Below are 8,489 nucleotides of genomic sequence, written 5' to 3' on the forward strand. Positions count from 1 at the left end.
CCAAACCAAATCAGTCACACCCTCAAATTCGGGCTCCACATCTAGGTTCTTGTCGTTCCAAACACCTCGAATCTGCCAAGACGAAAGGGCCTGGATCCAGCCCGGCGGCAAGCTCTTTGAAAAAAAGACTTCATTTCCCAAAAGGCCCCGCGCCGGTGAGGTCACAGGGAACCATAAGAAATGCAGTCCCCCTCTGCCGGCTAAAAGCTGGCTTCCGGGATCGCGCAGTGCATTCGGGGAACCACATCCCCGGAAGTCAGGGGGCCAGCTGGAAAGAGACCGGAAGGAACGGAGACGACCCACTCCCGCTACGGTGGCCTGAAAGGAGTGGCGAAGGCTGCTGGATAGAGTTTTTGATTTCTGGGGCTCACGGTCTTGATGTCTTTCAAGAGGGAAGGAGACGATTGGAGTCAACTCAACGTGCTCAAAGTAGGCGGAGAGGAGTGCGTCCGAAGCAGCTTCACCTGCCCTCTGAAGGCTGTAAAGGAGCTGTTTTGTTGCTGTGGCAACAGCTGGGGGGCGGGGTGGAGAGAACCAAAAGACTAGAGGTGGTGGTGACCCCTTCTTCGCCGCAGATGTGTGTTCTCCCATAGTCTATTCCCTTTGAGTCCTCTCCTCTATCATTTCCCTTTTATCCCTCCCTCATATCCAGCTGATCCCGTCCGAACTTCTTCCCCTGTCCCCTGCAGAAACGAAGAGTCGGGGACCTGCTTGCCAGTTACATTCCAGAGGATGAGGCATTGATGCTACGGGATGGACGGTGAGAGCGAAGAGTGGATCAAGTTTAAGGGTTTTGAAGTTAGCGGCTCAAGAACTTTTGTTATTAAGGAGGAGAGCGGGAGTATCTAGAATTCTTTGGCTGGGAGTAACAGGGATGTGGGTGGTGGAGACTGGGAGACTTGGGAGTTGGGATTTGGAAATGAATGCTTGGACGGGGTGGGACCTATGACCAAGACTCCACTCCCCAGGGACCAATTATCTTTCCTACTCCCCAGCTTTGCTTGTGCCATCTGTCCCCACCGACCTGTCCTGGACACTCTGGCCATGTTGACTGCCCACCGTGCAGGCAAAAAACATCTGTCCAGTAAGTTTGGGAAAAGACAGACGATAGAGTGTAAACCCTTAAAATCTCTTCAGACCACCCTTGGTGCTCTGCTTTTAATCCTCTTCCCCTCTCTCCTCAGGCCTGCAGCTTTTCTATGGCAAGAAGCCGCCAGGAAAGGGCACAGAGCAGAATCCAAGACAGCATAATGAACTCAGGAGAGAAGAGACCACAGCAGAGGTAAGGGGAAGTTGTGTTCCAGGCAGGACGTGCTGCACACCTTAGGCTTGAAGGACTTTGGCTTGTTTCTGGCTCTGAAGGCTCTGACTCTGTCTTCTGTCTCCATGCCAGGCTCCTCTCTTAACCCAGACTCGACTTATCACTCAGAGTGCTCTGCACAGAGCTCCTCACTATAACAGTTGCTGCCGCCGGAAGTACAGGTCAGTGGGATGGGAAAGCCAGAGGTAGGGAGGGACAAGAGATAGCTCTAAAGTGATTATTTTCCTAATTGTAATCTGAGAAATACTAAGCGTTCTGGGGGTGTTAACTTGTATTTCAGGAAAAAGATTTTTGTAACTAAAAAAGTGCTTTGTAATCCTATTTGATTAAAAATTAGTGTATTTTAAGTGTTCTACAAAATCGTAAGATAAAAAAAAACCCTAAAAGATTAATTTAGACTTTCCTAAATTTACTAGATTTCAAAATTTTTTTTATGCAGAACACTTACTAATATCTTGAGGAACACAGAATCGAGAAGCACTTCTATAAGGAGTTGGGAGTCACAGGAGATTAGGCCCTTTCCTTTACTGCTTTTACAGACTTCGATTCTTCTCTGTCCAGACCAGAAGCCCCTCGTCCCTCTGTCTCTCGCCCCCCTTTGCCACCCCCAGAGGTTGAACCCCAAGGTGGGAAGATCAGTAGAGAACCTCAGCCTGAGGCTGGTTCACAGACCAAGGAGTCAGCCACTGTCTCATCCCCCGCACCTATGAGCCCCACAAGAAGACGGGCCCTGGATCATTACCTCACCCTTCGAAGGTGAGTATGCAGAATTTTTCCTCAGTTTTTCCCTTTTTTCTCTGACCCTCCTTGTTTCAGAGCTTCTCAAGTGTTTTTACTTATCCCCATGGGGCTTCCCAGGTGGCGCAGTGGTAAAGAAACCACCTGCCGGTGCAGAAGATGCAGGTTTGATTTCTGGGTCAGGAAGATCCCCTGGAGGAGGGCATGGCAACCCACTCCAGTATTCTTACCTGGAGAATCCTGGCGGGCTATACTCCACAGGGTCACAGAGTCGGTTCCTCCTGAAGCAACTTAGCACACATGCATGCATGCACAAAGACTCCTTACATATGTAACTTTTTTTCAAATAGTTCAGGAAATTAATTACAGTTAAATAGAAAGAACTATTGGGGCTTCCCAGGAGGCTCGGCAGTAAAGAATCCTCCTATAAAACACAAGAGGCAGGTTCGACCTGAGTTGGGAAGATTCCCCTGGAGAAGGAAATGGCAACCTATTCCAGTATTCTTGCCTGGGAAATCCCATGGACATAGGAGCCTGGCAGGCTACAGTCCATGGGGTCACAGAGTTGGACATGACAGAGCACTCACACACATGCTTTTATTAATTTAATAAACTTTTCCTGACCAGTTCTGTGTTCTGGTGTTTCCAGCTCTGGATGGATCCCAGATGGACGAGGTCGATGGATAAAAGATGAAAATGTTGAGTTTGACTCTGATGAGGAGGAACCCCCTGATCTCCCCTTGGACTGACATCCTCTTTCCCCATTCATTTCACAAATAAACTACAGCAGGCGCTGGGAGCCCAGCTTTCCCTGACTCTGGTTCCTTGTTTCAGGATTTCAGATCTGTTCATTCTCAGCCCAGCCAATTCTTCTCTGCAAGGTACACAGCTCCCCACACTTCTAACCCTCCCCCACTTTCTCCCACAGTCATGCCAAGCGTCAGCTGCATGCAGCCTGGTGCCCTATTAATAAGTCTGTCAGAAGGAGGTTTTTGCCCTTCGTGTTTTCTGCTTTCTTCTCCACCTCCACTCAAAGTCCTTGCCTCCTTCCAATAACATGAGGGTTGTGGGTAGGCACTGGTCGGCGAGGAGGGGTTGGACATGTCTGGAAACAGCCACCCTGTGAAAGTAGAAGAGACTAAAGGCATTGGCAGGGTTATGGGGAACACCAAGGGAGGGAGCTCCCCCCACCTCCTCCTGGTAATTTGAACCTCCCTGCCTGCTGATCCCCAGAGTATAAATAATCCCCTGATGAATTGGCAGTAACCCTTGGGGTTTAGCGCCAAGATTTCCACTCCAAAGCCCAAGGAAGGAGGCAGGCAGAGTGGACAGTAGGGCCTTTATTTACAGGAAAGGGGGGACAGATGATTTAAGCTTTCAGGGCTCCGAGCCTTAGTTGGTAAAGGGAAAGGTAGTGTTATCTCTTCTTTTGCTGGCGACCTGTAAAGGAAGAAGAGTAAACACAAGTCATTATCCCATCTCTTGCCTCCTGCAAAGGTGTTCTCCTTTCTAGTTCCTTGGCCAGACTCATAAAGAGGTAATGTCTTAGGTCACCAAGCATGCTCCTCCCCGCCATGTTAAAATAAGAGACAACAGGGCAAATAAAAACACATGGCCCCAATGGCTGTGACTACCTTCCCTTTGCCTTTCTACTGGTATACTTGGGCAGAGGAGTTTTGCTGTCTACTTTCAGGTCACCTATGGTATTTGAACTTCTATGAATGTCACTTTGGCAGCACCCGGCTGCTAGTCACTAAGTTAGCGTTCAGGGGCATCCACCAGCTTCTGCAGCTCCTTGCCTTCTCCCCCACGCACCATATCTGCAGCTACTCACGCAGTTCATTGTTCCGGGTCATGGCCTGGGCGGCCCGAGCGCGTGGCCCCTGCTGTGTAAAGTGGTAGCCAAAGCGGACAATGGAGGGACACTGTTCAAGCACGGTGGCCATCTCCATCTCCACCGCGTCACCAGGCCACTGGCGCTGGAGGAGGGCGAGATGGAAGCCGTCAGCACCCCTCGTCTGGATCGTTCACCATCTCAGACCACCAACCCTTTGGGAGGTTAAAGAGACTCATTCTCCGTAATGAGTGATAAGAGGTGCTGCCTTGGCTCCCCTCATAAGAAGAGGGAGAGTTCAAACAAGATCAGATGAGATCCTGTCTATGGCTGCCCCAGGGAAGAGGATCAGTGAGTGTTAGCTGACTGCAAAGACTAGGGTAAGGGAAGGCTGACCTGGTTGTCTACTCGGAGCTCAGTGAGTGTGGCGTTCTCCCGAACTGCCTTCAGCACAGCCATAAGCCCTGTGCTGCTAATGAAGTTGGATTCGATGTTCAGGCTCTGGAGGCTACGATTCTCACGCAACATGTCAGCCACCGCCTGGGTAGTAGGGACTTGGATTAGGGTTAGGGTACAGTTTCACAGATGACTGAGGAGAGAAAGAACAGGAGCGAGAGGGAGACAGCTCTTTGAAAAGAGTCCTTGAGCTGGGTGTGGGGCTCCAGGGAGGCAGAGGGAGGGTAGGTAGTAGGGAAGGCCGTGGGGTGACGTGTGCAGTGCAGTTGGGGGTGGTTGAGAGGGTTTGGTGCTTTAGGAAGACAATCAGGATTTCCCAGCTGTGAGTCCAAGGACTGAGGGGAGGAGTCTCCAGCAGGTCTCCCCTAAGAGAGTCGATGGGAATAGCACCCCCAGCGCAACCCTTTCTGACAGCCCTGCCAGGGAAGCATGTCCAGGGAGAGGGTGAGGGATGCCAGCTAGCCTTACATTGGCAACGGGGTCACCACTCCTTGTGGCCACCAGGCTGAAGCTCCGGACATGGGTATTTGTCTTCATGGCCTCACACAGCTCAGTTAGCATGGGTATCGGGATGTCCTATCAAAGGGGAATAGGAGAGGGTGAGCCAGGGAACTCACAAGACAGCAGAGTTAGGCCAGTGTTACTGCTTAGAGGATGGGGTCAGATATCACACCTGGATATTATTGAGGTTCACCTCCTCTACCTCCTTGTCGTTGCTTCGAACACTCTTCAGTATCTCCTCGATGTTGGTGGGATTTGGGGGCTCATCTGGCACTGGCTTGTACTTGTCAGGCTGCACCACACCTGGTGGGTGAGGGGAGGAAGGAAACCCCAACATGTCCCCCACAGTCTCCTCCTCATTCATTCTCTCATCACATATGCATTATGTCTGCTCCCTGACTGCCTCGTTTCACCCTTTGCTACCTTTGCTCAGACTTCGGGACACCTGCCAGGAGCCCTGGGCGCCATGCTCCCAAACACACTCACTGCTAATGCCTTCGGTGTTGCAGATTTCTCCGCTGCAGATCGCATCATAGTACTGCTTGTTGCTCATCAGTGTGTACATGCCCAGAATTGCTGGAGAGAGTAGGCAGAGGAGGGCACAGGGAATGAGGAAAACGTGCTTGTTCCAGGCCCCCCACCCACCTCATTCTGGATCTATTGCATTTTTGAAGCCTGACCTCTTCCAAAGAGGTTTCCACTTTTGGTCCCAGGGGTCCCTTCCATTAAGCTGTGTAAGGCAGTGGTTTTCAAAACATTGAGACAGGGTGAAGGGAAGGTCCCTAAGGAGCCACCACAGGGTGAGGGGGTCTGTCAGACCCTGCTGTTTGCAGCCAAAATAGTTTTGTTTTATAATCCCTGTAAAATCGCCCTTGAGATGTTAACTTACTAAATTTAAAAATGAGTGTACACATATAGACAAAAATTAAAAACCACTATCTGAGGCTTTCTCAAAACATCCACATCCCACTAGTCCCATGCCATGTTCACGACCTTTGCCCCAGATCCTCCCAACTCAACTGCCCACAGCTGCCCACCTGCAATGTCACACATCTCAGCATCTGTGGCGTGGGCCAGCGCCTCCTCCAGCTCAGGCTCCAGAGTGACCTGCTCCTCCACTGGAATTTCTCTCTTGGGCTGGATGTAGGGTTTCCCTGATGGGGAGATGAGGATGGTTCAGGTCGAGGTCATTTCTCCTAAGATCCTGGCTTCCAGCTTCCTTTCCTTCTCCAGGAGGTAGAATGCTGGGTCACTAGGAGCCACTGTAAAACCTGAGTCCTCTACAAGCTCAGGACTCCTGGGTCCCCTTGATCACTTCTAAGAGCTGGAGTGTAAGTTGGCATGCAGGTGTAGGCAGCTGATTTCCTGGCAGTTAGGAGTGGGCAAGTGAGAAGAAAGCTGGAATGGGGACATGTGAGAGACCACCATTGGGTTCTAGGAGGCATGGATGTTAGAGATCCCATACCCTTCTTCTCGCCTGTGAAGGGCACCAAGTCATCACGCTCTTTGACCTCTAGTGCCTGCTGTTCCAGGTACTGCAAGAGGGCCTCTCGGTCCAGCGGCCCCGTTGGGCTCTTCTTTGTCTGGTCACGTTGTCTTAGTCCAGCTGGCAGGAGCATGTTCTTAGGGATGAGTTTTAGAGAGCAAGTCAGGGCCCCCCTCTGGCCTGGGGCACCTCCAGGTCTCTCTAAAGCATCTCCAGACACTGTTCCCCTGAGCTTCTTAGGACTCTAAGCCCTGTAGATCACCCTGGTCTCAGTCCCCCAGGGCCCCACACCTTTCCTACTGCCTAGGGATTGCCCGATCCCCTGTGTGGGAGCCCCTACCTCAGGGTCCATCTCCTGTAGCTCGCAGTCCAGCTGTTCTAGCTCCTCAGGGCTCAAGGTCTTTAGGATCTCATCTTCATCTATGTCTCTGTATTTTTCCAGTTCCTTTTGATACGATGACATGATGGCCCCCACCCCCTCCCCACTGTGTGGCACTCACGGAGCCTGGGTTATAGGGAGAGAGTGGTTGGACAATGGCAAGATGTACATGGACACAGAAGGGAAACAGACAAGCCAGTGGGGCAGAACAATAAATAAGCTGGTTGCCTTGGCGGATAGAGATCTAGCTGGGCGTGGGAAAATGGGGGAAGGTTGGGTTGTTTAGTTAGAACTGGAGCCTCCTTCCCGCTTCCACAGCTTCCAGCCACTCTGGATGGGGATCCCAGGTATGCAGAGTGAATCCCTCTCCCCATTGTATCAGAAACCCTGGCAGTACCCCTCCCTTTAACCTCGCCTGTTGGTGCCTCTTGCCCTAGCACAGCTGCCAGGAGCCCTGCCATCACAGCTGGCCCCAAGCCCAATTCCTAATGCAAGGAAGGGGGCCAGGCAGAGAGCTTCAGGGAAATTCCGCCTCTCTTCCCCCTAATCCAGTTATTCCTAACCTGGCTTAAGAAACCAAGGAGGATTTGTGGGGGGGGGATAGATAGTGCTCTTACTCCACCCTCATTTCCTTTCATTGTGAGGGATCAAGATCTCATTATGTTTGCTAAAATCCTAAATCCTGAGGGAAAGTGAGAGCTCAGAGGACCTGGGAGACATCCAGACTGGGGGAGGGGTGGCACAGCATTAGGAGAAGGTACTGAGTTCACACAATGTGTCCCTGGCTTTGGACGGGAAGGCGACACCAGTCTAATGGGTGGGAAATGCTTTCTAATGGGATAGTTTCTCTAAAACCAGTGAGAGGATTAAACTTGCATGATCTTTTAAGCCGCACATACACACCATGCTGAATATGAAAGACTGAGAAAATGTGTGAGATACGTACATTGACAACGTAAGTTAAGGGAGAGGACAGACAGCGACAGAAACAGAGTGACAGAGAGGCAGACATACTCCACATCATTCCCAGTAGGAGCCCTTCTTCTCCTCCCATCTCCCACCAGACTCTGATCCACAAGCCCCCTGCCTTCCCCACCTACCAGTCCTGGTCGCCACCTCCCTTCTCACCTCCCCTGCTGTTGGTTGGTCTGTCTGTTCTGCTGGAGCACCGTCTGGGCAGCAGGAGGATCCGGTGCCGAGGGAGAGGGTGGGGGAACAGTGAGCTCAGCATTTTATTATTTTAGCTCTGGCCAGGTGGGGGTAGTGGGAGATCACATATACACAGCCCCCATACCCTGCCCAGCCCTGAGAGCCTCTAGTGGCCGCTAACAGCCATGGCACCTCCTCCCCTTCCTCCAAGCCCGAGTCCCAGAAACTGCACTTCTACGAATCACAGTTCCTATTAATACTTACTGGATTGGCCTAAAAGTCTGTTTGGGTTTTTCCATGGTATTGTACAGAAAACCTGAACAAAATTTTTGGCCAACCCAATATTTAGTGCCTGCTATATTCAAAGCAGTGACTATAAGGAGATATAGAGGTGAGTACAAGGATTTTGTTTTGGTGTCTAATTTTAAGGTGTTTATAAACTGTTAGAGGAATTAATATTTTACAATTTAAAAAGGGAAACTCTGGAAGTTCCCTGGTGGTCCAGTGGTTAGGACTAGGCGCTTTCACTGCTGAGGGCCCAGGGCTGATCCTTGGTTGGGGAACTAAGATCCTACAAGCCATATGGTGTGGCCCCCAAAAAAAACCCTTAAAAAAATAAAGAATA

The 8,489-nt window shown here is 50.9% G+C and overlaps 2 protein-coding genes across 23 annotated transcripts; one reads left to right on the top strand and one right to left on the bottom strand.

Moving 5' to 3' along the window:
- Positions 1-315: 315 nt before the first annotated feature.
- SCNM1 (sodium channel modifier 1) lies at positions 316-2,863 on the top strand. Of its 21 annotated transcripts, none has more exons than XR_015160995.1 (7): positions 316-480; positions 690-760; positions 996-1,084; positions 1,185-1,282; positions 1,394-1,482; positions 1,861-2,077; positions 2,687-2,863. XR_015160995.1 is itself a non-coding variant. In XM_086392613.1 (7 exons), exons 2-6 carry the CDS (start codon positions 744-746, stop codon positions 2,029-2,031), a joined length of 564 nt encoding a protein of 187 aa, XP_086248739.1. In that variant the 5' UTR covers positions 316-577; positions 690-743; the 3' UTR covers positions 2,032-2,077; positions 2,687-2,863. The 21 variants fall into 21 exon arrangements, 16 of the variants coding, with proteins under 16 accessions (XP_086248739.1, XP_086248736.1, XP_086248740.1 ...); XR_015160994.1 differs by having other exon boundaries at positions 2,709-2,863; XR_015160998.1 differs by having other exon boundaries at positions 316-443; positions 2,709-2,863.
- A 518-nt stretch (positions 2,864-3,381) lies between these two features.
- TMOD4 (tropomodulin 4) lies at positions 3,382-7,889 on the bottom strand. Of its 2 annotated transcripts, none has more exons than XM_086392596.1 (10): positions 7,844-7,889; positions 6,677-6,841; positions 6,316-6,472; positions 5,888-6,004; positions 5,337-5,426; positions 5,023-5,153; positions 4,818-4,925; positions 4,290-4,433; positions 3,894-4,038; positions 3,382-3,499 (listed from the first exon to the last, which is right to left on the bottom strand). In XM_086392596.1, the coding sequence occupies exons 2-10, from the start codon at positions 6,797-6,799 to the stop codon at positions 3,477-3,479; spliced, it is 1,038 nt and encodes a 345-aa protein (XP_086248722.1). In that variant the 5' UTR covers positions 6,800-6,841; positions 7,844-7,889; the 3' UTR covers positions 3,382-3,476. The 2 variants fall into 2 exon arrangements, with proteins under 2 accessions (XP_086248722.1, XP_086248721.1); XM_086392595.1 differs by having other exon boundaries at positions 7,816-7,889.
- Positions 7,890-8,489: the final 600 nt, after the last annotated feature.

This window comes from Bos grunniens, chromosome 3 (genome assembly GCF_055505025.1).
Source record: "Bos grunniens cultivar Pamir isolate PY7600 chromosome 3, Bosgru_T2T1.0, whole genome shotgun sequence".
NCBI lineage: Eukaryota > Metazoa > Chordata > Mammalia > Artiodactyla > Bovidae > Bos > Bos grunniens.

Excerpts from the sequence above, each read along its gene's own strand:
- SCNM1 (XM_086392598.1), top strand. The coding sequence starts at position 379 with ATGTCTTTCAAGAGGGAAGGAGACGATTGGAGTCAACTCAACGTGCTC. Across the intron at positions 481-689 it reads TCACCTGCCCTCTGAAGGCT|AAACGAAGAGTCGGGGACCT; the intron begins GTAAAGGAGCTG and ends TGTCCCCTGCAG. Across the intron at positions 1,283-1,393 it reads GAGAAGAGACCACAGCAGAG|GCTCCTCTCTTAACCCAGAC; the intron begins GTAAGGGGAAGT and ends TCTCCATGCCAG.
- TMOD4 (XM_086392596.1), bottom strand. The coding sequence starts at position 6,799 with ATGTCATCGTATCAAAAGGAACTGGAAAAATACAGAGACATAGATGAA. Across the intron at positions 4,434-4,817 it reads GTGGTGACCCCGTTGCCAAT|GCGGTGGCTGACATGTTGCG; the intron begins GTAAGGCTAGCT and ends CCTACTACCCAG. Across the intron at positions 4,039-4,289 it reads AGCTCCGAGTAGACAACCAG|CGCCAGTGGCCTGGTGACGC; the intron begins GTCAGCCTTCCC and ends GCCCTCCTCCAG.